At 36.1% G+C, this 27,127-nt stretch overlaps 2 protein-coding genes across 3 annotated transcripts in view; both read left to right on the top strand.

Moving 5' to 3' along the window:
* The window catches only part of CUNH3orf38 (chromosome unknown C3orf38 homolog), a 57,711-nt gene that overhangs the window by 20,523 nt on the left and 10,061 nt on the right, over positions 1-27,127 (top strand). The window contains exon 5 of one of the 2 annotated variants that reach the window (XM_077774962.1): positions 14,632-14,881. The exons of the other annotated variant lie outside the window; for it this stretch is intronic. Coding sequence (XP_077631088.1) covers positions 14,632-14,701 — 70 coding nt within the window. The 3' untranslated portion in view covers positions 14,702-14,881. Of the gene's footprint in view, positions 1-14,631; positions 14,882-27,127 lie in introns of those variants that run through there. 2 annotated transcript variants of the gene reach the window in all.
* On the top strand, positions 25,534-25,855 carry LOC144240546 (tax1-binding protein 3-like). The gene has a single exon (XM_077774918.1). It carries the CDS (start codon positions 25,583-25,585, stop codon positions 25,853-25,855), a length of 273 nt encoding a protein of 90 aa, XP_077631044.1. The 5' UTR covers positions 25,534-25,582.

Below are 27,127 nucleotides of genomic sequence, written 5' to 3'. Positions count from 1 at the left end.
CTAGAGAGTATGGGGGCACATGGCAGCAGTGGGAGTTAGCAGCTGTGCTGGTGGCTGCAGCAATAAGTGTAACCACTACTCTGGAGGGCAGATGGGACCCAGATGGGGAAGGGATACTGAATCAGCATTTCTGTTTTCTGTCTTGTCTTTTCGTTTCATTTCTTTTCATTGGAGTAGAGGAGAACAAGGAACTGTGTGGCTGTTATTCTTTTCTCTCTCTCTTTCTTTTCTTCCTTCCTTTCTTCCTTTCTTCCTTTCTTCCTTTCTCCTTCCTTCCTTCCTTCTCTCTCTCTCTCTTTTTTTTTGTTTGTTTGTTTTTGCTTTTTTTGTTTTTTTTTGTTTTGGCACTGTTGTTATCCACATCATTCTGGTTTCTCATTTCTAAATTATTGTTTCCTGGGTTGACCTTGCATTCCCTCTTCATTAATATTATACTGATGATGGCTCATGGCTATCTGTGAAAGGAAGTTCTGGAATGCCACTCTGTCTTACGCAGATCTGAACAAAAGTGATTTTGCTCACCAAAAATAAGATTACTTTGCTGGAAAGAGGATATATTCTGGAAGAATGGCTAACAACTTAAATATGAATGAGTAGAGATTTTTATAGCTGGTCAAGGTGGTAAAAGTGGAGGGGAAAAGTTTGCAGAATGTAAATGTTTAATGGTCTGAAAAGGATTGGCGTATGCTTGGTTCCAAGCTCCTCCTCCGTTCTTCACCACCAAACCGTAGCAGACACCAGTAATCAATCTTCTCATTCCTTCCCACTGAGCTCAAAGGAAGTCACACATTCTTGAATACATTTTTCCAGGCACCATTCCTAATCAATTGGCATAAGAAAAACAGGTAAAATCCAACCATCATCTCAGCTCTAGATGTTTTCTGTGTCTCATGGCAAATATAGTATTCTTGTTATGTTCTTTAAAGAGAATCACATCCTTGAAACACAAAATGGGCATTTGAAATATTGCTGATTTATTCAGTAACATTTATTTTATGTTTTTACTTACTGTGTTCCATGAATGTGGGATATATTCTTCAACAGTTTTTAATGTAGATATACTTATATAATGCCTGTGATATTGAAAGATGATTATTTGTGCAGTAATTCCTCTGTGGTGATTATAGTGATTATATATAGGATTTGGATTAATAACTTGAAATCTGTATTTCTAATATAGTAATTACAATATATAAGTAGACTTTAGGTAATGGCATTATTTTGTCTAGCATTTACATATGAATAGCTATTTGTTTATATTCTACTAGTGATTTCAGTGAGAAATTTATCTTTCATTTCACTGATTAAATATCAGTGAGATATTTAATTTAAATATCTTTAATTAAAATTCCATTAAAAATATATAATGCATTTCATCATATAATTACATGGTTTAGGGTTTGGAGAGAACTTAGGGATTATCTATTCCACCCTAAAAAGTAATGCAGAAATTAACTTCTACAATATTTCATTACAGGTAGTTACTCAAATTTCTCAAAATATATTTGGTAAGAAGGAGGTCACTGTCTTTCTAGATAGTTTCCCTCATCAAATACATATTGAGTATTATTGATGTTAGATATATGGAGTCCACAAAGATGAAAAGACATGAATCTTGCTTTCAAGGTAACAGCAAGTAAGCCAGATATAATATGTATATAAGTAACTTCAAATTATTTTGTGCTCAGAGAATCCCACAGAAGATGCTGAATACTTAACTCAGTGTGTTCAACATCTGAAAATAAAGCGTTCAATATTTGTCAATTCTACCTCCTATTTCTAAAGTTCTGTAAACTATTCTGTATCTGTTTCCTTTTCTCCCTTGTCTCCTATTTACTTCACAACCTACAGCGAGTTGTCTTTTGCTCAAATTCTGCCACCAAAATTTCCTCTCAGAAGGTCATCAGTGACCATTTTTACTGCAGATTAAAAAAAAAAAAGTTTAGAGGTTTTTACTAGATCTTTTTGCTAACTTAATAGAAGTGGAAAATTTCCTTGAAACTTTTTATTCCCTTGAAGTCCATGACATCCTACTTTTCTACTTCTTTTACTCTAGGTAACTAAAGTAATATCTTAATGTCAGCACCCTAATGTGTTTAATCACTTTATTTCATATTGCCCAACTTAGTACTTTACAGATTTGGTGTTGTCCAGGAGAAGTTAGGACAGCCAGCCATGTCTTCAACAGTGGTATATTATGGACATTTGGGGGGGAAAATGAGGAAGATGTATGTATATTCTGAAGGAATTTACAATCTACTGGATACTATATAATCAAATAACTATACTATTAAGTTTAACGTACAAACTACAAAAGACGTAGTAAGTACTATTTAGAGTTTCTTTTCTGGAAATATGGCCAACAAGACATTTAAAATAATTATTTTGTGGGACACCTGGGTGGCTCAGTCAGTTAAGCGTTGGACTCTTGATTTCGGCTCAAGTCATGAACTCACAGTTCCATGAGTTTGAGCCCCACATCGGGCTCTGTGCTGACAGTGTGGAGCCTGGTTGGGATTCTTCTCCCTCTCTCTGCCCCTCCCCTGTTTACTCTCTCTCTCTCAAAAATAAGTAAACATTTACAAAATAATAATTATTTAGGAGGATTTTAGAGATACTAACTTTAGAATTTATGGAATCATGTATGTTAGAAGTTTAAAGGTGATCACTAATATAAATCAGTAGTACAATTTTTAGGAAGTAAGATGAAGGGAAAATAGGAGCTTAACAGAAAATGAAGTTAAAATTTATTTTAAAAGCAAGACAATTAGAAAATGAAAATATTAAGAATAAGTTCAAGTATATTAGTAGCCATAATAAATGTAAATGGAATAAATTGCCAGTTAAAAGAAAAAGATGGTGAAACTTGATAAAATTTTTTTAGCTATTAGTACTCCTGATCATCCATATGGACACAAATAACCATTCCACCTCCTGCAGCAATCACTTCCATGTGGCTTAATAAACAAAATGAGAAAAGCAAATTTTCAGTCTCAGAAAAAAGTAAAGGAGAATATGTAATGACTGAAAGATAAAGAAATATTTCTTAGACAAGACATAATAGCACAAACTATGAGAGGAAAGATTGTAAAATACATGTGTATAAAATTATTTCATTTGTGTGAAGATACTCATTATAAGCAATAGTGGCATTATTTTTAAAATTCTGTTTATCTAATGAAAACATAAGTAAAAAAAAAAAAACTGGGAAGATAAGCCAAAGTTGAGCAAAGATATTTGAAAATATAAGAGTAATACAATCTAGCATACAGAATTTTTAATGTTTATTCATTTTTGGAAGAAAGAGATGGAGCATGAGTGGGGGCGGATCAGAGAGAGAGGGAGATACAGAATCTGAAGCAGGCTCCAGGATCTGAGCTGTCAGCACAGAGCATATTGGGAACTTGATCTCATGAACCATGGGATCATGACCTGAGCTGAAGTCAGATGCTTAACTGACTGAGTCACCCAGGCATCCCTAGCATGCAGCATTAAAAAAAAAAAAAAAAAAGTGCTAATATATATGTGAGGAAAAGACAACTTAAATGAAAAATTGGTAAAATAGATGAATAGGCAATTTTTAGGAGAAGAAAGACAAGTGACTAATAAACTTGTTTAAGCTCATGTGTCATCTGGAGAGAATAAATTAAAGCAACAGTAAGAAACAAGTAATATCTCTCACAATAACTAAAAATTAAAAAGCCCTGAAAATACCAAATTTCAGTGAGAATGTGGAGCATGAAAACAATGTTGAAAGTAAATATTGGAACAAATTTTATAACTCTGTAATTTAACTTCTAGATACTATATAAACTCAGAAAAAAGCTCTGGAATATATGTGTAAGGAAGTGGTTTTAGAAACATTACTTGTAAACAGTATAAAGAAGGGAAAGCAATGTAAATGTCTATCAACATAAAGAACAGATTAAAAATTGTATATTATAATGGAATATTCTAATTATTGAAAATAAATTAGGGTTGTTCATAGCAGCACTCTCCACAATAGCTAAAACATGGAAAGAGCCTAAGTGTCCATCAACAGATGAATGGATCAAGATGTGGTTTATCTATACCATGGAATACTCCATGGCAATGAGAAACAATGAAATCTGGCCATGTGTAGCAACATGGATGGACCTTGAGGGTGTTATGCTGAGCGAAATAAGTCAGGCAGAGAAGGACAAATATCATATGTTTGCACGTATAGGAGGATTAGGAGGAACTTGACGGAGGAACAAGGGGGAGAAGAAGGGGGGAAATGGTGGAGGAAAGGGAGAGAGGCAAACCATGAGAGACTCTTGAATGCTGACAAAAACTGAGGACTGATGGATGTGGGGGGGAGGGGGGATGGGCATGGAGGAGGACACTTGTGGGGATGAGCACTGATTATGTGGAAACTAATTTGACAATAAACTATTTGTAAAAAAAAAAATAAATTAGGGTTACGTGTATCAGCAAGGCTAAATATTGAGCACTCCCATCCAAATACTCTTCTTTTTTAAGTTTTTATTTTAATTCCAAGTGTTATATTAGTTTCAGGTGTACAATGTAGTGATTCATCAATCCCATACATCACCCTGTACTCATCACACATTCCCTCCTTAATCCTCATCACCTATTTAACCCATATCCCATTCCCCTCCCCTCTGGTAACTATCAGTTTGTTCTCTATAATTAAGAGTCTTGTTTCTTGATTTCTCTCTCTTTTTCCTTTTGCTTGCTTGTGTTGTTTCTTAAATTCCACATTTGAGTGAACTCATATGGTATTTATCTTTCTCTGACTTACTTTACTTGTCATATACTCTTTAACTCCATCCATGTTGTAAATGTCCCATCCAAATACTCTTAAGTCATAGGATAAGATATGCAACATGACATTATTTTGGTACATTTTGAAAAATGAAAACTATATATTATTTAGAAATACATACATATATAGCAAAATTATAAAGATTGCACGTGAGTGAAAAATACCAAATTTATGGTCATGATTACCTCTGTGAAAGAGGGATAATTCCTTTGGGGAAGGGTACACTGAGATCTTCAGCTATATTTTTAATTTTTTATTTGTTAGTTAGATCCTCTCTATACCTTCTTATATATTTGAAATACTTTTTAAAATATATGTTTTTTTTAATATTTTTTATTTATTTCTAGGAGAGAGAGAGACAGCGTCAGCAGGGGAGGGTCAGAGAGAGAGGGAGACACAGACTGAAACAGGCTCCAGGCTCTGAGCTGGCAGTCAGCACAGAGCCCGACGTGGGGCTCGAACCCACGAAACGCGAGATCATGACCTAAGCGAAAGTCGGATGCTTAACTGACTAAGCCACCCAGGCGCCCCTAAAATATGTGGTTTTTAAAGAACTGTAAGAACTGGGAGAAGGTAGTGAGACCAACTTTGGCTGGAAGCAATCAAGGAAGGTAACAAGCTAGCCAAAGAAGCAAAGGGATGAAAGGCAGAGATGAAGTGAGGAGGGCAACACAGGGAGGAGAACACCTAGAGCTACTGCCCTGAAATTGGGAGCAAACTCAGAGGACTGATGATGGCTTGGTTCCATTTGAACATGGAAATAAAGACCAGAAGGAAATATAATTTGCAATGCTTCAGGAAAAATCTTTGTTTCTTAGGGTTTCTATTTTATTCATATACAATAAGAAGATAATTAGGGCTTTCTAGCAGAGAATTATGATTTGGTGTGTGCTTTCATAGTACTAAATTGACACAGAATAAATCAAGACTGAGAATGTAAAAATGATGAATCTGATATGTGAGGCATACTTAAGAGACCACTGCAATATTCCAGGCAAGAGATGATGAAGTACCTGTAGATATGACAGTGGCAATTGAAGTGGGAAAGGAAAGATGGGCATGATAAAGAATACTGAGATGAGAATTAAAAGATTCAGAGTGATGGAACATGGGATGTGGGAATGACATGGAAGACCCACTGATAACTGCAACCCTTTGAGGCTAGGTGAAAGTATTGTTATGACAATAGAAATAGAAATATAGGAGAATGTACTGGTTTTGAAGATAATTCAGTTATAAATACATAGAATTTTATATATTCCTTATAGAGATAGTGAGAAAGCAACTAAGTGCCATGTATCTGCTCCATGGTGATATTATAAGACTGGTAATTATGATTCCATCCAAAGGAAACAAAGAAAATATTGGTAGAAACAATATTTCTGGAATGAGGTCCGAAATGACTATTTGTAGGATACTAAAAGTGAACCAGGAAGAGTTGTATAACCAGTGCTAAAAAGCAACTAGTTCAGTGGTCATATCGTCATGCTGAACTGAGGTGAAAGAACTAGAACTGAATTAGATGATTCATAGGTCACTTGTGTCTATTGAGAAAGTACTTTAAAAAAATGGCCAAAATTATAATGTATTGTTTAAAAACAATTTGCTTAAACATTGCATAGAAATAAATGGTAAAAAACCTGAAAGCTTTTCCTCTAAGATCAGGAACAAGACAATGATGTCCACTCTTACCACCTTTATTCAATACACTGCTGGAAGTCCTAGTCACAGTAGACAAGAAAAAATTAAAAAAATAAAAAGCATAAAAATTGGTAAGAAAGAGGTAAAACTGTCACTATTTGCAGATAACATTATAACTTCTATAGAAAACCCTGAGGACGCCACAAAAAACAGAACTAATGAATTCAGTAGGTACAGGATACAAAATTAATATACAGTAATCTGTCCTGTTTTTATACACTAATAACAAAGTAGCAGAAAGAGAAATTAAGAAAGCAATCCCATCTGTAATTTTATTAAAAAGAGTAAAGTACCAAAAAGCAAAAGAATAAAGTACCCAGGAATAAATTTAGCCAAGGTGAAAGACCTGTACTCTAAAACCTGTAAGACATTGAAGAAATTAAAAACAAAAAGAAATAGTAAGATATACCGTATTCATGAATAGGAAGAGTTAATGTTAAAGTGTTCATACCACCCAAAGAAATCTACAGATTCAGTGCAATTTGTATCAAAATACCAATAGTAGTTTTCACAGAACTAAAACAAATTGTCCTAAATTTTGTATGGAACCACAAAAGACACCAAATAGCTAAGGCAGTCTTGAGAAAAGAAAAACAAAGCTGGAAGTCTCACAATCTCAGATTTCAAGCTATACTACAAAGCTATAATAATCAAAACAGTACAGTACTGGCACAAAAATAGACACATGGATCAATGGAACAGAATAGAGAACCCAGATAAACCCATGCTTATATGATCAATTAAATCTATGACAAAGGAGGCAAGAATATACAATGGAGAAAAGACAGTTTCTTCCATAAATGGTATTTAGAAGACTGGACAGCTACTTGCAAATGAAATGAAACTGGACTATTTTTTTTTTTTACACCATATACAAAAATAAAATGACTCAAAGACCTAAATGTAAGACCTGAAACCATAAAGCTCCTAAAAGAAAACATAGGCAGTAATCTCCTGGACATTGGCCTTTTTTTCTACATATGTTTACTCTGGCAAGGGAAACACAAAAGCAGAAATAAACTATTAGGACCACATCAAACTATAAAGGTTTTGCACAGTGAAGGAAACCATCAACAAAGTGAAAAGGCAACCTACTGAATGGCAGATGATATTTGTGAATGATATATCTGATAAGCAGTTAACATCCAAAATATGTAAAGAACTCATGCAACTCCACATGATAAAATCCCCAAGTAATCTGATTTAAAAATGGACAGAAGAACTGACTAGACATTTGTCTGAAGAAGACATGAAGATGGCCAATTGACACATGAAAGACTATTCAACATGACTAATCATCAATGCAAATCAAAACTGTAATGAGCTATTACCTCCCACCTGTCAGAATGACTAGTTTCAAAAAGACAAGAAATAACAAGTATTGGTGAAGATGCAGAGAAAAGGGAAACTTCATGCACTATTGGTAGGAGTGTAAATTGGTGTAATCAAAGCAGTTATGGAAGTTCCTCAAAAACTTAAAAATAGAAATACTATACGATCAGTAATTCCACTGCTGAGTATTTACCCAAAGAAAATGAAAACATTAATTCAGAAAGATACAGGCACCCCTATGTTTATTGCAGCATTATTTACAATAGCCAAGATATTGAGGCAACCTAAGTATCCACTGATAGATGAATGAAGAAGGAAGATGTGATATATATATATATATATTTATATATTTATATATATGTCCAACATGGATGGACATATAAGGTATTATGCTAAGTGAAATAAGTCAGATGGATATACCATATGATTTCACTTATATGTGGAATCTAAAAAACAAACAGAAACAGAAACATACTGATAAATACAGAGAACAACCAATAGTTGCCAGAGGGGAGGAGAGGAGGGGGTAAAATAGGTAAAAAGGATTAAGAGGTACAAATTTCCAGTTATAAAATGAACAAGTCACAGGGATTACAAATACAGCATAGGGAATGTAGTCCATAATATTGTAATAACTTTGTATAGTGACAGATGGTAACTACACTTATCATGGTGAGCATTGTGTAATGTCAAATGTCAAAATCACTGTGTTGCACACTTGAAACGAATATAACCTGCTATGTCAACTGTACTTCAATCATAAAGGGAATTTATGTACAGAAAAACTCTAATAAAGTTCTGATTATAACTTAGTTTTTAAGCACATAATATTTCTAATGCTATTTTAATTGATTTTGACATTTGGTTCCAATTATTTGACTGATGATTTCTTACTCCCCTTCCTATTTATCTCTCTTACAGGGATTTTCTCATCTTCAGGGCATTTACCAAACAATAGTTTCTAGAAATAGTTACAGGACAAAAGAAGTGTAGCGAAATAGTCTCAGTTCATTTTTCCCATTGACAGAGGCATCTTCCAAAGCCCTGAAGCTTTAGAAATGACCTCGCTGTAGTGATTTTAGTGATAATGCTATCCTGTTCACCTCTTTTAGCTACATTCATTGAATTAGTGGAATTAGTTTTTCTTTTTAACTAGTCATCAGTCAGTACATGATGTACCCAGTATCTCAGATGTAACAATATAATTTTGACATTCCATAATTCCATAATAACATATGTGATTCAGAATTATACAGTTATAAGCACCAGCATATAAGATGATTTAAAAATTATTGGCATATTTCAGGCATTCTAAATATTACCAGCCATCTATCATGGACATCAAAGTATATTAAGAGCTGATGAGAAAACCAAAGGAGGTGATAACATTGCTGCTCTCTTCTAGGAGGTACATACTTGGGGAAATCCTTGCTGTGTTATCTGCAGAATTTAATATAGAAAGTTGTCAGTGTTGGATGAAGGAAAAACGAATGAATGATTATAGTTAACAAAATACCATTTCTCCATTCCATGGTAAAATTGCTGTCTAGCCAATCAAGGCATTTTATAGATTAATATTTTTTACTACAGTAAAAATTTTTTTAATGTTTTCTTTTTAGTTTTTTTTAAATGTTTTATTTCTTTCTGAGAGAGAGAAAGAGAGCATGAGCAAGGGAGGGTCAGAGAGAGAGGGAGACACAGAATCCGAAGCAGTCTCTAGGCTCTGAGCTAGCTGTCAGCACAGAGACCAAGGCAGGGCTCAAACCCATGTGAGATCATGACCTGAGCTGAAGTCGGACACTTAATCGNAACCCCCCCCCCCCAAAAAAAAAAAAAAAACAACCAAAAATTGTTATCAAAAAGGCTTGACCAAGGAGGATTGGGAAATTTAGTTAGATTTTTCTCCCTTTTTCCTTCATTTAGGAAATACCTGTACTTCTCATTCAATACTAGAAAGAGGGTGGTGCACCAAGTCCCTTTAAAGAGTAGATGTGAAAACAGTATATCTTAAATAATCCAATGGCACAAAGTTTTGAAAAAATTATAAAATTTAAGCTTAACTCAGGTTAGCACCTCAGGTTGTCATAGATTAGATACATTTTGGGGGAAAGGGGTAACAGTTAATAAAGGAACTTACTGCTAAAATAGAGAAATGTATAATGTAGTTCCCTCTAGTTTTTCTTTCTAAATCATATATTTGAAGTTTTTTTGTTTGTTTTTTTAATTGATTTGGGACATGTGTAGCAGGAAAGGGAGGAGTGAACCATTAGAAAAGCAACCACGGTAAACTGTGCCAGCGTGTCATTAAGCTATGATAACTAAGGGATACTAATAAAATTTTGGACTAAGATTAATTTTTCAGGAAACTATTCAAATTAGTTCCATTTAGCATTGAATACATACTTGGGTACATTACCCCTTACTTAAGACCTGGAAAGCATGCATTTGCACAGAGTAGGAAGCTATTCTAGATCTGGCCACAGTGTGGAGATGTTGCAACACAGAATCACCTTGCCGTTGCAGAGAAATGCTGAGTTCTCATATTGGAACTTGGATTTCCACTGCCTGAATGAATTTTCCTTTTCATTTTATAACATCTTATCATATATAAATGCTTCCATTTTCCAGTATAAGTTCATAAGTGTGTGTGGCACACTTTTTTTGTAGGGAACATTAGAATTTCTGAGCATCTGGTACCCTTAAATGTTCACATGCAATAAGATGCTTTTAACTGATCCTTCATACTACCACTAGGAATCCTTGTAATGCTAAACAACCCAATTTTAATATATGTAGCGCTCTTGAAAAACCCACTAGTCCATATAAAATAACAGTGTGTAGGTTTCATCTAAGAATGAAATTTGTTGGAAAAAGCATTTGTGTGCTTTTTCATGTGCAAATCTAGCTATTCCTTCATTCCATAAACACGAAGTGCCCACTCTATACCACTCACCTTTCCTGGGTAAGGGAGGAGAGACAAAATGACTTGATACCTACTTACTGGAAGAGAGTGACATTAAAGAGATATACAAATACATATTATGCAAGATAAGTGTACTGAAGGGAAAATAAAGAATATAATGAAGTATTATAAGCTAACTCAGTGGAAGAAAGGAAGGAGGGAGTTGATAAGGTAGCAAGGTGAAAGAGTTCCCAGGAAGAGGGAACAGCAGTTTATGAGGTCATGGTTGGGGGTTAGTTTGGCAAGGTCAACAAACTAAAAGAATGTTAACAGGTTACTAGGGCTTGAGCTTGTTGAGGATGATGTGACTAGAATGGCAGGAGGTGACCTGCCAAGTCAAGGGCCAGAACATTAAGGTGAATGATATGACAAGGACTGTACATTTTATTCCAAGTTCTGTGGGAAGTCTTTGGAGGACTTGTAAGAGAGTAAGAAGATTTTGCTCTTTGCTACCTGCTCTACTATGTAAATTCCAGCACTAAATATTAAGAATTTTAAGATTTTTTTTACTAGCATTCTTTTTTCTTCAACTTTATACTTCTGTTGCCAAAAAATACTTGAGACAGGAGATGCTTGAAGTTTAAAATCTAAGCTTTTTGCATAAAAATAAAAATTCCTTTGAAAATATCTTTGATTTTGCTGACAATATTCCACTTTTCCATTGGAACATAATTCTCCAGTTAGCAATGGATTTGTGTAATTTGATAGTTGAAAGGAGTTTACCTTTGTTTGGGGGGAAAAAAAGGATCATTAAATTACTAAACTACATTTTAGCAATGTTTATTAAATTTATTATTCATGGGAAAAAAGAGCCAAAAAAAAAAAGAAGAACCCCAAAGATTGAGTACAATACATAATTTGAAGGAATGTAGATCCTTTAAGTTGAGCCGAGGAAGCCTAAGTTCTTCTCTATTAAATGAATTTGCTTTTTCATTTTGTGCAAACAATTTTGCATTCTTTTGCACTGAGAATTCCAGCACTTACCTATCTACACAGTGTGTCTTGCAGAGTGATTGTTACATGCTGACACGACTTAAGGTGTATCAGAATTGGGTACAAGTTGTTTTTGTTTTTGTTTTTACATTTATTTGTTTATTTTGAGAAAGACAGAGAGCCTGAGTAGGCAGAGAAAGAGGGAGAGAGATTCCCAAGCACTGTCTGCACAGAGCACAACTCAGGTTCCATCTCATGAACTGTGAGATCATGACCTGATCAGAAACCGAGAGTCAGACACTTAATTGACTGAGCCACCCAGGCACCCCAACAAGTTTTTCAATGTTAGATATTGTCCACACTCAGCAGCTGCAAAGTTGTAACATAATGGAAAAAAGCAACAGAATGATGAGAGTGAATATTATAAGGATGAAATTAAGATAAAATGTTTTCCGAGGTCGAAATCCACTTGTAATCCACCCTCAGGATAGAAGGAATATTTACAGAAATAGATACATGGGAAACATATGTTAAGAATACACAGGTTGGGTGGGATTCATCTGTTTAATGCTTTTTAAAGTGACATTTCAAAGAACTTAAATTGGACCACATACCATTGTTGATACTCTTTCTCTTGTGTAGATTCAGGTTTTCATATGGTATCATTTTTCTTTTGCCNTTTTTTTTTTTTTTTTTTTTAAGAATGTCTTTATATTACATTCACTATTAGCTCTAAAAGCTATTTATTCTGGGTAAAGAATTCTAGGTTGACTTTTTGTTTTCCGTCTGCATTTTAAAGATATGGGTCTATTCCCTTATTTCTGACAATGAGAAGCCTGAAGTCATTCTTATCTTTGCCCTCCATACATAATGTATCTTTACCCCTCCTCACTTCTCTGGCTGTTTTTAAGATTTTCTCTTTATCACTTGTTTGCACAATTTAATTATGACATTCTCAGGGTAGCTTTTTTTTTTTTTAATCTTGCTTGGGATTGGTTAAGGTTTTGAGTCTGAGTTTATATTTTTTTATCAAATCTGTAAAATTTTCTCCTGTCATTTCTTCAAATATTTTTTTCTATTCTACCCTTCCTTCTCACCCTGTTTTTCTACTCAAGACCCCACAAGACATATGTTAGGCTGCTTGATATTGTCCCATAGGACAATGAGGCTCTTAATTTAGTTTAATTTTTTCTATGATTTTGGACAGTTTACAGTTTTTATTTCTGTATCTTCCAGTTTATATCTTTTCTCACCTCTGAAGTGTTTAATTTTATTGTCAACCCCACCCAGTGAAATTTTCATGACAGATGATATTTTTTCATTTGTGGAAGTTTCATTGGATTATTATTTATTTATTTAAATGTTTATTTATTTTTGAGAGAGAGCGAGTGGTGGAGGGACAGAGAGGGGGGACAGATGATCTGAAGCAGGCTCAGTGCTGACAGCAGAGAGCCCGATTCAGAGTTTGAACTCACGAACCCTGAGATCATGACCTGAGCTAAAGTATGATGCTTAACTGACTGAGCCATCCAGGGGCCCCTGATTATTTTTTATTTTGCCCCTGATTATTTTTTATATCTTCCTCATTATATTTATCATTTCCTTTAAAATCTCAGCACGTTTTCAATATTTATTTTAGCTGTTTTATAGTCTTTGTTTACTAGTTCCATTATCTCAGTTATTCCTTGATCAGTTAATTTGATTGATTTTTTTCCATATTAAAGTTTATATTTTCTTGCTTGGCACATCTGGTAAGTTTGGGTTGGGTGTCAGACACTGTAAATTTCTCACTATTGGGTCTGGGTTTTGTTGCATTTCTTTAATAAGTTCTACAATTTGTTCTAGAAAGCATTCACATTACTTGAAAATAAGGGTGGTCCACTCAAAGCTTGCTTTTAAGCCATTTTTGGACTGCTAAATGTTCCCATTCTCTAGGACTAGTTCATCCTGTATAGGATAGTCTTTTCTGGGGACTCTACAGACACTGAGAATATTAACCTGCTGGGCTGTCATAACAGAATACCACAAACCAGGTGGCTTAAATAACAGATTTATTTTCTCATAATTCTGGAGCTTACAAGTTTAAGATCAAGGTGCTGACAGAGTTGGTTTGTGGTGGGACCTCTCTTCTTGGTTTGCAGATGAACACTCTTCACTGTGTTCTCATATGGCCTTTTCTCTATTCTTGAGCTGATAGACATTAAAGTCTCTGGTGTCTCTTCCTCTTATATAGAAGGACACCAGGCCTATTAGATTAGAGCCCCACCATTATGATCTTATGTCATCTTAATTACCTCCGTAAAGGTCCTATCGCCACATGCAGTCACACTGTGGTTTAGGGCTCCAACCTATGAATATTAAGGGGGGACACAATGCAGCCCAGCCCATAATGCCCAGCATATTCAATAAGGTTTCTCTACTCTGGCTGGTGGGAACTTGAATGAATAATACTTAGCCTTGTGTATAAGCTGTCAAAACTTCTTTGTCTTATGGATACTCAGTAATTATTTTTTCCTTCGTTTTTTTTTTTAGAGGGTAGCTTTGTGGTGTTTCACTTTATAATGGTCATATTATTCTTTATTCAAAGACTTTAGGAAACCCCTATGCAGATTTCTGGAGCCCTTTCTTCTGTTTTATCCTCTTCCCTATAAATTCTAGCCTTCTTAGTATATTTGAACATTAGTCTATATTATCTCACCTCAGTGAGACCAACGCCTTATATGCATTCCCCTCCCTGTGCTGCACTTGGAGATTGCCTGCAGGCAGAAAGCTTACATAGGTCTCGGACTCACATTGGTTCTTCTCCTCTCAGGATTTACAGTTCTCTTCTGCCGATTGTTCAATGTCTGGAAAGAGTTACGTATTTTTATACTTTTCTCCTTGTTTCTTGCAGGAGATCACATCTCACAGAAGTTGCTCCTTCGTGGGCTGAAGCAGAAAGTCCTTCTAATTTAACTTTATAAAATTAAAGACTTCTGACTAATTTTTTTCACCAATAAATTATAATATTAACAGACTTATTTCTAGATCTATCTAGGAAGATAGATAGATGGATGATGGATAGAAAGATGAGAGAGAGAGAGAGGAAAGAAAGAAAGAAAGAAGGAAAGAAGGAAAGAAGGAAAGAAAGAAAGAAAGGGAAAGAGAGAGAGAGAAAGGAAGGGAGGGAGGGAGGAAAGAAAGAAAGAGGAAGGAAGGGAGGGAGGGAGGAAGGAAGGAAGGAGAGAGAAAGAAAAAGTCTAGATATACCTGGAAGGTAGAATATTACCTATCTTGTCAATCTAGACATATTAGGTCATAGTGTGGTTCCAATCACATCCTCCCAAAACCTGAAAATTATATTCAGTCAGAATACTACATGAAATCCTTATCAAATAAAATTCAGTCTCTCACAGTGAAAATATTATGACATACGGTGGACAGTTTGCCCCCAGTTGAGAACCACTGCTATAATACACCCTTAGACTGACCAAATATGTAAAAATAATGAAGCTCTTAAGCAGCTGAGATGTCACTGATCTCGTGAACATTTTATAGCAGTGTCACTCAACTTTTTGGCCAAGTGTGAATCGCACAGATGTATGTGTAGGGAGTACCCCTGAGTTCACAAAGTCATACAGATGATGATGATACACACAACGTGCTGGGAACTGCTGTTATAGAGCTCAAACATGAGTGTGCCTCAGAAGTGGCTGGTGGCCCTGCTGAAACAAGATTGCCAGAGCTCCCTCCCTGAGACTTTGATTCAGTAGGTCTGCCAAGGACCTAAGAATGTGCATTTCTTACACTTTCCCAGCTGACACAGTTGCCACCAGCCCTGCACCATGCCTTGAGAATCACTGTCTATGGCATAGTGTCGTTTAACTATGGCAATAGTCATTTTTAAAGCATATACTTTTATTTATATAAAATAGGATAAATAAAGATCTCAAATAAAATTGAGATTACCATGTGGTATAGTGAAAGAAGCATGAGAACTGGAATTAACATGAAAACAAAACGGGCGCCTGGGTGGCTTAGTCGGTTAAGCATTCAGCTTTGGCTCAGGTCATTGATCTCGCCGTTCATGGGTTCCATCCCTGCATTGGGCTCTATGCTGACAGCTCAGAGCCTGGAGCCTGCTTCACATTCTGTGTCTCCCTCTCTCTCCCTGCCCCTCCTCTGCTTGCTCTCTGTCTCTCTCTCAAAAATAAATAAACATCTAAAAAAATTAAAAAAATTAAATGAAAACAAAACAAAAACATTGGTTCAGCTTTTGCCTAACACTCAAAAGTCATTTTGTATCTCTGAATCTCTGATTCATCATCTGTAGAAAAGGAATTATAAAATATGATTAGCTACCTTACATAAGTCACACACTTTAGTTAATTAATTTTCAATAACAAACACCACTTTTACTCCACTTCTTTCTTCATACACACTTCATGAGAAATAAGTTATACTGATAATAGCGTATGAACTCTTTAACTAAAATGGCTCTCAACAATTCAGGCAATAGTCCATGGAGGACCCTTTATCAGGAAAAATGAAGCATAATAATCTTTTTAATCTTCTTGGTCAATTTTGGAATAGTCCCTAAAAAGTACAGTGGGCACTGAGCTCTGGTTGTATAGATTACATCTCAGACCTCTTTAACCCCTTCTTAGAATACACAGAAACTGAATTTACTTTAGAATTAATCAGCATTTTGAGATTTTAATAATTTGAGGCAGAATTATGAATATATCCATCATGATTATTTCAGACCAAACTGAAAACATTTAGATCTACCTTATTGGACTTTCTGGTTTTCTTTTGGTCATTTATGAGAAATGAACATGATTTCACTTGAGAGTTTGCTTGAAAGCTTTTGCCAGTACGATGCATCAGTCATTAGGAGGTTGTTTCTCAAGATAGACATGTTATACAATGTTCTTTACTGCATTTTCCTGCTGGAAGGATGTGTAATGTATGTTACCACTTCTGTCATTAAGGGTATGGATCTTGCTTAGCATGACATCTTGTGGGATCCTAGTTGTGTGGTATATTTATAGGCATCTAACTGGATGAATAACATCTGATGAGTTCAAAGCACACACATTAATGGTGGTATGGACATCTTTCTGAATAAACTACAAAAACAAATCCAAATTCTGTGGTAATGCTTCCATCTGTCCTATGATATTCATTATTGTAGGATATCATACAGTGGTGGTGTCACAAATGTTATGTCTCTGGAGCATCATGTAACCTTGGGAGCAGAAATATCTGAAGAACCAAAGGAGAGTAAAGGCTATAATTAAAAATAAGCCCCAAGAAATAGTTTCCATGTGGTTGCAAGAAGCCCTTGGGCACAGCTGGAAAATTTCAGGCTGAAGTATGTCGGAACAATAGTTTACAGAGGAAAGTAGCCGGGTTTGTGGTTACCTTTGGAAGTGAAATTTCCTTGCTTGGTTATAATAGCAAACTAGCTATAAAGTTTGGAAGAATATCTTCTGAAGAAGATTGCTACTCCCGGAATTACAAAGAGAAACATAATAGAAGATATTTAGAAATGAGAATAGGGCCTTATATCCACATTAAAAATAACTTAAGAATAGTTTATTAGGTACAAATGAAAATAAGTTCCAAGGTGTAAAGAAAAAATACAGATTTATTTAATAATGAAAGGTTAAAGAATCCAAAATTCAGGAGAGGAGATTGGGATTTCATATAAAACTGTAAAATAAGGTTATAGTTTGGATGTTGTCATACAAATCTCTCTTTTTAGTATTTGAATAAATATCCCAGTATGTCTAAAATTAGCTCATTGTTTCTATTCAGATTTCCTTCTTCTGTATTTCTTATTTTTGTTGTTGTTACTGGCTTGATTTTCCTTCCAGTCATCTAATCTTGACATTTTGGTGTTTTTTAAAAAATTTCCCCGCTATTCATCTTCCTTATTAAATCAGTTGTTAATTTCTTTCAACTCTACTGCTAATAGGTCATTCACATTCATATCCATTTTAAAAATTGTTTTAAGATGTTGGGATTATTGAACATAGTCTTTAAAAACTGCCAGGCAAGCGGAGGCATACTGTGAAGTTGTAAAGTTTTCAGGTGTGGATAATCATTTGGAAATGGGAGGTGGGGGTGGCAGAGAAGTTAATTTGTGGTTGAAGAAATTTTAAGAAATCAATGCATTGGAAAGCTAGAGTGAAATCCAGGAGTAGGGATAGAAAAGCTAAAAACAGATGTGCAGCAGGCATATGTGGGTAATCATGAATAATATTTTGGATGATAGGGGTGCATTTTAGAACAAGAATGTATACTGCTGCTGACAAGCAGAATTATCAAACTATAAAAAATGATGCCAAAGATGTATCTATCTGGGGTGGAAATGAGTTGAGAGAGTAGCTTCGGTTAATGTTTTGTTAACCTTTAGACATATTATTAGTAAACTGTTGGTTTTGGGAATATGATGTTGGGGATTTATTCAATTTTTTTTTTTTCAAATAATGGTTAAGTTTTTATTGTTACTGAAAAGGAAGCTTAAGAGACTAATGCAATCTATAGTTGTATTAATATGCATGGTGGCTCATTGTTTGGATATCAACATAGGACAAATTTAAGTACTTTGTGTAAGATCTATACCATAATGTAAGTTCAGTGAGTCACTCAAAGGATGCTAGGATCATCCCCGTTGTGTTAGTTTTTATTGCTGTATAACAATCTATCACAAACTTAGCAGCTTTAAAAATGTCATTTATTACTCATAGTTCCATAAATGAGAAGTCTGGATGACATAGCTGGGCTCGCTGCTCAGGGTCTCACTAGGCAGCATGCAGGGTATTGACTGGTTTTGTTATCCAGATACCCAGATGAGAACAGGAATCCTCCTAATTCCTATTATTGGCAAAATTCAATTCTTTGCAGTTGTAGTAGAAAGGTCCCCATTTCCATGCTGGCATCAGAAGGCAGCTGGTCTTACTGTCTGCCTTCCACTTTGAGTGGCTCCTTCCATGTTCCTAGCAGTGAGTCCTTCTCAGGCTTCAGATTACTCTCCCTCTTCTGCTATCAGCTGGAGAAAGCTCTCTGCTTTTAAAGGCTCATGTGATCAGAACAAAGCCCACCTGGAAAATCTCCCCCATCTTGAAGTCCACTTGTGCCACAGAGCATAACATAATCTCAGAGATGATACTCACAGGCTGGGATTGAGGGAAACATCTTCATTGCAGGGGGGTGGATTTTAGAAATGTTGCTTTTCACACCTGAGTGATGTCAGCAATGGAATAGTAAAGGTGTGGGTCACAATGCTTTCCAGTAAGAGCAGCAGACAGAATGATGGAATTGTTCTTCCCACTGGGTCTGTAGATTCTGTCTTGTCTCCTTTTGTTTTATTTTTTATTTAAGTAATCTCTACACCTAATATGGGGCTCGAACTCATGAGTCCAAGATCAAGTAGCTTAGTTCTTCCAACTAAGCTATCCAGGAACTCTTTGTCTTATTTTAAATAAAACTGGATACTGGGTGGCTCAGTTGGTTAAGCATCTGACTTCAGATCAGATCATGATCTCACTGTCTGTGAGTTTGAGTCCTGCATCTGGCTCTGATAGCTTAGAGCCTGGAGGCTGCCTCAGATTCTTTTATTTTTTTTTTTAATTTTTTAATTTTTTTTTTTAATTTCTAGGAGAGAGAGAGACAGCGTGAGCAGGGGAGGGTCAGGGAGAGAGGGAGACACAGACTCTGAAATAGGCTCCAGGCTGTGAGCTGTCAGTCAGCACAGAGCCCGACGCGGGGCTCGGAACCCACGAACCGGGGGATCATGACCTAAGCGAAAGTCGGATGCTTAACCGACTAAGCCACCCAGGCGCCCCCTGCCTTAGATTCTGTGTCTCCCTCTTCTCTGTCCCTCCCCTGCTCGTGCTCTGTCTCTCTCATTCTCTCTCAAAAATAAATAAACATTAAAAAATTAAAAGAAAATTTTAAATTGATTTAAATAAAAAACAAATTGCATCAGAAAAGCAAAATAAACTCTATTTCTAAGACCAGAATGCCCTGATTAAGTGAGAGGTGTTAATATAGGAATTAATAATTTTCAAAGAACCAATGTAAAATTCATATAGGATGACATTTAACAAAGTGAATATGGAGACGTCTTTGGCAAATTTGAAGACAATGAAGTCACCATCATGTAATGCAACCATTCTCATAGATGCTAATAAATTGTATACGTATTGGCCAAAGAACTATAGTGAGATAAAATAATTTACTCTGTTCTTAGTTACTTTCAAGGAGAAGCATAAGAATGAAATCCTGGATTGCCATAATTTTTTGTGGCTTAAAAGAAATTGTGAACTGGAAAATATTGCTTTGTTACAAAAACACTTCTTAATAAAATTAGCGAGGTTTTATTCTAAGATTTTCTTAGCAACATGTATACATATTACTGCCTTCTCATCCCCACATTTTGTATCCTCATGAATGCTATTAAAACTCATAGTGGGGGGGCACCTTAGGGGCTCACTTGGTTAAGTGACCAACTCTTGATTTTGGCTCAGATCATGATCTGAATTATATTACATGTGACTGTAATATAAAATAAGCAAAGTTTAATGAGATTCAATTTATTAATTTTAAGGAGTATTATAAAAGTATTAGTTTTTTCTGTTTTTTGAAATTTAAAATTGTTATATTGGTCTGAACAATCCTAGCTTGATTACTATCTATTATTAATCTATTCCTAGAAGAGTAAAGCTAAAGCCAAATTATGTTATAAATTGGTAACATTAATAAGGCCAAGGAGAAATATAATCCTTTTCCTTCTTTCTCCTTTTCATTCTTAGAGAAATAACTTTTTTCCTTTAATTTCACATTTTTTTCTTATCATAGTATATAATACCATGAATATGTTCTTATTCATGAGAAATTTTATTCAGTTATCTCATTTAAGAAATGCTTCTATGAATCAAATTTAATGATTTATCAGCATGTATAATTTACTTCTAGTTTAGAACAAATCTTAAGTACAGAAAAACTCATTAATCAGAATGTCATTAACTCAAAATGTATAAATATTCAACTTGGACTAATTGGAATTAACCTTTGTATGATCTGTAAAGAGGTAATTAAGACATATTTTATTTTTTATGGAACAAGGGAAATGTTTAGCCTGATATAAAATGAATTTTTCCTTAGTTCTTTCATATACTGTGTCTTATCTTTCAAAGTATATCTTTTAAAATATACAAAATGTAGGGGTGCCTGGGTGGCTCAGTCGGTTAAGCATCCAACTCTTGATTTTGGCTCAGGTCATGATCTCATGGTTTGTAGGATTAAGCCCCACATTGGGCTCTGTGCCGACATCATGGAGCCTGCTTGGGATTCTCTGTCTCTCACTCTCTGCCCCTTCCCTGTTCATGCTTTCTCTTTCTCAAAATAAATACATAAACATTAAAAAAATAAAATATATAAAATGTATATAAAATACAAAGGATCACATAGATATATAGAACCTTTTGCTAAAGCAATGTTTAACTTTCATCATTCATTCGTCTGATTGTGAAATATTTATTGAGCACCAACTATCTTCCAGGCATTGTGAAGGAGGTAATAATAATAGAAATATCATAGAAAATACTTATTGAAGGGTTCCTGGGTTGCTCAGTCAATTGAGTGTCTAACTCTTGATTTCTGCTTAGGTCATGACCTCATGTTTGTGAGATTAAGCCCCTTGTTAGCCTCTGCTCTGACATTGGGGAACTTACTTGGGATTCTTTCTCTCCCTTTCTCTCTGCCCCTCTCTCACTTGCATTGCCTGTCTCTCTCAAAATAAATAAGCATTAAAAAGAAAATTCTTATTGAGTAGCTGCTGTGTGCCAGGCCATTTGCTAAACTCTTTAATATGGATTATTACCTTAACTCCTTCCCACAAGCCTATTAGATAGGTACTATTATTATCTACATTTTTGTGATAAGAGAGCTAAAGCATATGTGGGTAAATAACTTGTCCAAATTCACAGCTAGTTCTAGATCTAAAATATGCATCAGGTAGTTTGACCCCAGAAGGAAAAATTATCACCATTATACTAACAACAGTGAAAAAAAAAAATTGTATCCCTACCCTCAACAAACGTACATCCTACTTATTGGAGATGATATTAAATAAATAACAAGGAAATATACAATTAAAATTAGTACTATAATTTTATGAAGAAAAATGATATAAAGAATTATGGGAGTGGGACGCCTGGGTGGCTTAGTTGATTGTCTGATTTCCGCTTGGGTCAGGATCTCATGGTTGGTGAGTTCAAGCCCCACATAGGGCTCTATGCTGACAGCACAAAGCCTCCTTGGCATTTTCTCTCTCTCTCTCCTATTTTTCTCTCTCTGCCCCTACCCTACTCATGTGCTTTTTCTCTCTCTCAAAATAAATAGATTTTAAAAAAAGACTTATGGGAAGGCCTATTTTAGGTAGAGGGGTGAGAGGTTGTCTCTGAGACAATGGCATTTGAACTGAGACTTTGAGTTGGGTGAGTGGGAGTTAGGTAGGACACTAATGGGAAGGAAGGACAGATGGCGCTTTCCATCTAGAGAGATGAGTATGAAAAAATGTCCTCAGGTGGAAGGAACTGGCACATTGAGAAACTGAAAGAAAGGGGAGAATGGCATGAAATATGGCAAGGCAGGACTTTGTAAGATTTTAAGTCTTATTTGAGGTTCATTGGAAAAAAATACAAGGGTTTTCAATCTTTAAATCATTTTCAGGGCATAATTTGATTATTTAAACAGATTAAAAGGGGAAAGAGGGCTTTGCAGGTAGACCAATTAGGATGCTACTGAGGGAAATGTGGTACAAGGGAGTTTTGGCTTTGACTAAGTTAGTAGTAGTAGAAATAAAAATAAGTAAATGAAACTTGAGTTTCATTCACTAGTTCAGAGGTGGCAACTGATATGGGTGTGTGAGAATGATGGTGGTGATGAGGAAGAGGAACATGGTGGAAAAATGGAGGAAGCAAAGAAGACCAAGAAGAAAAAAATCAGAGAGGAGAAAAAAAACTGGAATGTGGTGTCAAAAAGCCTAGGGGAGAGAGTGTTTAAAGACTTTCAATTGTGTCAAAAACCGCTTAGAAATGAAATAATTTTCCATTATATTTGTTAATATGGAAGTCATTAATGGCTTTTGGAAGAGGAGTTTAGTGGAATAATGAGAGCTAATGCCAGATTAGAGAGACAATTAGGCAGTGAGTGAACACAGCCTGAGTGGACCATTCTTTTGAGAAGGTTGACTTTCCAGGGCAGTAGCTAGAAAGGGATATAAAGCCAATGACTTAACAGACTTAAAAAGTAGATGAAAGGACACAAATTATTTGCTACTTCTCCAATTGAGAAGCTGTTTCTAATTTTCCTCCCCTTGATTTTGGGGTGACTTTAATGATCACTGACCAATGGAATGTGGCAAAAGTGATGTTCTGGGACTTCTGAGGATAAGTCACTAAAGTCTTTGTACCTTATAGTGAGTTTCTTGGAATACGGGCCCTTGGAGCCATGCACCATCAAATGAAAAGTCTGAGAACTGGGAAGGCCATGCTTTAAAGAAGCTTAAGCTAGTCACATGGAGAGAGTACATGAAGAGAGACTTACTTGGAAGGCCCTCTCTGTTGCAGCCACCGAGTGTAGGCAACAGGCCATGAGTGGAGAAGCCATCTTGAACATTGCCACCCAAGAAGATGGAATGGGGAGAAGAATGAAGAAGCCCATCCAGCATCTTTAAATAGGGCTCCAGTTAGATGGCCTCAGTTAAGCTGTCTGAAACCATTTCCATCCAGCTGAGATCTCAGTTACTGTGGGGCAGAGACAAGGCATCAGTACTGTGGTCTGGCCTAATTCCTGATCCACAATGTAATGAGCATAATAAAATAGCTACTATTTTATGTCACTAAGTGTCAGGGAAGATTTTTTTCTTTCCTCCAATAATACAATATAAAATCGGTGTTTCAATCATTTAATTGATCATTCACCCTACTAGTCAACATTAGGGAAAACTTTTAAATTCATATATGATTTATACTCAAATTATTTAAACTTCATGCATATTTCAAGCAGCTTTTTTTGCTCCCAGATTTTGAGAAAGGTTCTGCATTGACTTGGTACACACTTACTCCCAGGCATTATTCTAAGTGTTTCATGTGTATCAAACCATTTAGCCTAAGAACCATGATTTTTTATTATTTTTATCTGCATTTACAGAAGAGTGAACTGAAGCACAAAGAAGTTCAGTAATATTGTCAAGGTTGTACAGCTAATTCCTGACCAAACATGGATTGGAGTCCAGGCAGTCACTGGTTCCAGAGCTTGTATTTTTAACTACTCAGCTATATAACAAAGGCTATCTGATTATCTTAAAGTGGTTATAGCCCTGCTCTCATCCCCACCCCTCACCCAACACACTTTTTGTTTGGGTCCGTTCCTCTGGACACCTGATTGAGAAAGAATATGTTGAATGGGATGCTTGACTGTCAAGATGGGAGAAAGTGAAGGAAAATTCTAGAACTAGGAGCCCTTCCCAGGCTGGTTATAATAGTGAGTTCCTAAGGGGAAGGACATTGTTTCTCAGAGGGATGAACCGAGAAAAGTTCCCCTTTCATATCTAGCCTAGTCCAACCCTCACCTCTTCCTATTCCCTGAAAGATTGATGTTCTTAGTCTGAGTCAGTTCTAATATGCATTTAACATATTGTATCTGCTCCAATATAAAATCTCTGAGACCAACTTTACTTAGTTTCCTATACATTTTAGCTATGCTTTATGAAGTCTGAATGTTCAGTCACACAGCCAATTAGAAATTAATTGTTAAGCTTTGCAACATACACTCAATATTCACAGTCAAATTAAGAATTATAGCCCCCCCCTTCTTTCAAAGTAGGCATAATCACTGACATATAGATGCTTTCATGTTCTTTAGGAAGGTCTTAGAAGCTTTTGACCTTCCTCAGCAACCATATCCCTCATCAACCTTCAAGGAAGTGACACTGGACTGTTACCAAAGCTTTGTTATGTGTTACCCAGAAATATGACTCTCAGTGATGAATTCTTGTGACTTTCTTTAAATGGATTATTCCCATCAGGAGAAGCAGTGTGTGTTAGAGGTCACTACTGATTGAGTTGGCATGTGATAATTCTTTAGCAAGAAAAGTAACTTGAAATTTTTAATTTTAGGTTGACTTTATCCCACTTAAAGTGATATTATAATGAAATTAAAATCTTTTTAAAAATAAAATTCTATGCAGGATATAATGTTTTTTCTTTCATACATTTATTTATTTTTGGAGGTAAGGGCACTCCTTCACCAAATAATATTTACAAATAATGTTTCAGGTTAAACAGATATAATTTCTTGAACAGTAATGTTTGTGATCAACAGCCCTCCACCATCAAGTATACCTGTCTTGTAACTCTCTGTGGGGACAGAAGGTATTGCTATAAAAGTGTCTGGGGGCGAATGTGAGTTTATCATGTGGAGGAAGCAGGACAATGAAGAGAAAGGTGAGGCCACCCAATATGGACATGTAGGCAGGTGTGCAACAGAGCAGGGAACTGAGCAAGTCCTAAGAGGAAAAGTCAGGTTCTATCAGAACTCGGATGATGGCAGTTAGGTAAGGAAATCACATCTGGAAACTTCTTTAAGTATTAGAGAAATTTTTATTGGTGGGTATTTAAAGTTTTCTCCCACTCCCTTTTCATACTAAGTGAAGATTAAACTTTTCACTTCTTAAAAGAAGCCTTCAGTTTCTAGACAGTAAGTTTCATAGCATTAGAAATTTACAGTCTTCGGATTTTCGCTGCGGGTTTCACGGAGCTGTGCTTGGCTACCTGACTGCGGTCGAGATGTCCTACATCCCCGGCCAGCCGGTCACCGCTGTGGTGCAAAGAGTTGAAATTCACAAGCTGCGTCAAGGTGAGAACTTAATCCTGGGCTTCAGCATTGGAGGTGGAATTGACCAGGATCCCTCCCAGAATCCTTTCTCAGAAGATAAGACAGATAAGGGCATTTATGTCACACGGGTATTTGAAGGAGGCCCTGCTGAAATTGCTGGGCTGCAGATTGNACTGGAATTCAAAAAAAAAAAAAAAAAAAGAAAGAAATTTACAGTCTTCTAACTCAACTACTTAAATAATGTAAGATTCTATTCTCTGGTATTATCTGTTTTCAGATGCTTTTGCTGCAGTGATTGTTTCAGAAACCATTAAAAAAATTTTTTTAGGAAAAAATGGCCTGTAGGTATTTGGCATTAATCTTTTGACTATGGGGTATCCCATACCATTGAAACAGAAGGCATGGGGTAACACACACTGTTAGTTCTCAGGCTTCTGCCTGATGGCAGAGCCCTGGTTGGCCTTGTGGGCTGTGTTTCCTGGAAAGAGCTTCATTTCAGCCCTGGGGTAAATCTTGATTAGTTTAAACCAAATATGGTGATTAATTCCATCTAGTTATTGATTTAGACGTGTGGATGTCATGCACTTCTGGTCAAGGAGATATGAAGGAAAGTCATCCGGGGCTGTGTCAGTTCTTAATTTATTACCTCTGAGCTCTGAACACACCTTTCCACATATGCTCTCTGATATACCAACAATGGAATTTCTTTAACCATTTCCCTTTAAAGTAAGTATGTATGATGTTAAGATTTTCAGTAGAGGGCGCGAGAGAGACACTGCAAGAGGGCGAGGCTTTCTACAATTTGCAGCCTGAGCTGTGGGTGTGGGGACAGCGGGTGGAACTTGCCTTGGGTTCAGAACTGGATCTTTTGTAACCTTGTAGCCTTAGCCCAGTGATAACCTGCCCGACCTGCATACAGCTATCTGAGACCCAAAGGAGCGGGGGAAGGGGAGATCTACACAGAGAGAAAGCTCCTTATCCAAGCCACTCCCTGCCAACCTTTGCTCTAAAGGCTACCATCCTCCCCTCCCCTGCCGCCCCCTGTCCCAAAGTGAGCCTAGACTCCCACTAAATGCCCACACCAAGGTAGCTGACCCTCTGCTTCCCCACTTCCACTGGGTAGGGCTGTCTATGGTGTGCCCAGCAACTACAGACTTCCACAGGTCTGGCTAAACTAGCCACCCTCCTTGCTGTCAGGTGGCTGAAACACATCTTCTCCAAGGCCTGAAATGCTTCCAGATTTGTCTTTCCTTACATACTCTCCATTAGCCCTAGCATCCATATAGAGATTCCTTATATCTTATAGTTAATAATTCTTTTTATTGTAGCTACCAATTCTTTGATTGAAGCTTCAGTGTTTAATCTACTGTGGGNTGCTGGAGGGGGGGTGGGGGGGTTTCTGGGATAGAAAAATCATAAAAATCAATGAATGAGTTTACGCTGCATTTTCCTGTCCCAGAATGTCAATACATGTAACCTCTGGAACTTTAGTGATC

The sequence above is a fragment of the Crocuta crocuta genome, unplaced genomic scaffold (genome assembly GCF_008692635.1).
Source record: "Crocuta crocuta isolate KB4526 unplaced genomic scaffold, BGI_CrCroc_1.0 scaffold6, whole genome shotgun sequence".
In the NCBI taxonomy this organism is placed as follows: Eukaryota; Metazoa; Chordata; class Mammalia; order Carnivora; family Hyaenidae; genus Crocuta; species Crocuta crocuta.
The sequence above is the reverse complement of the archived record's forward strand: the minus strand, read 5'-3'. Positions and strand labels throughout refer to the sequence as shown.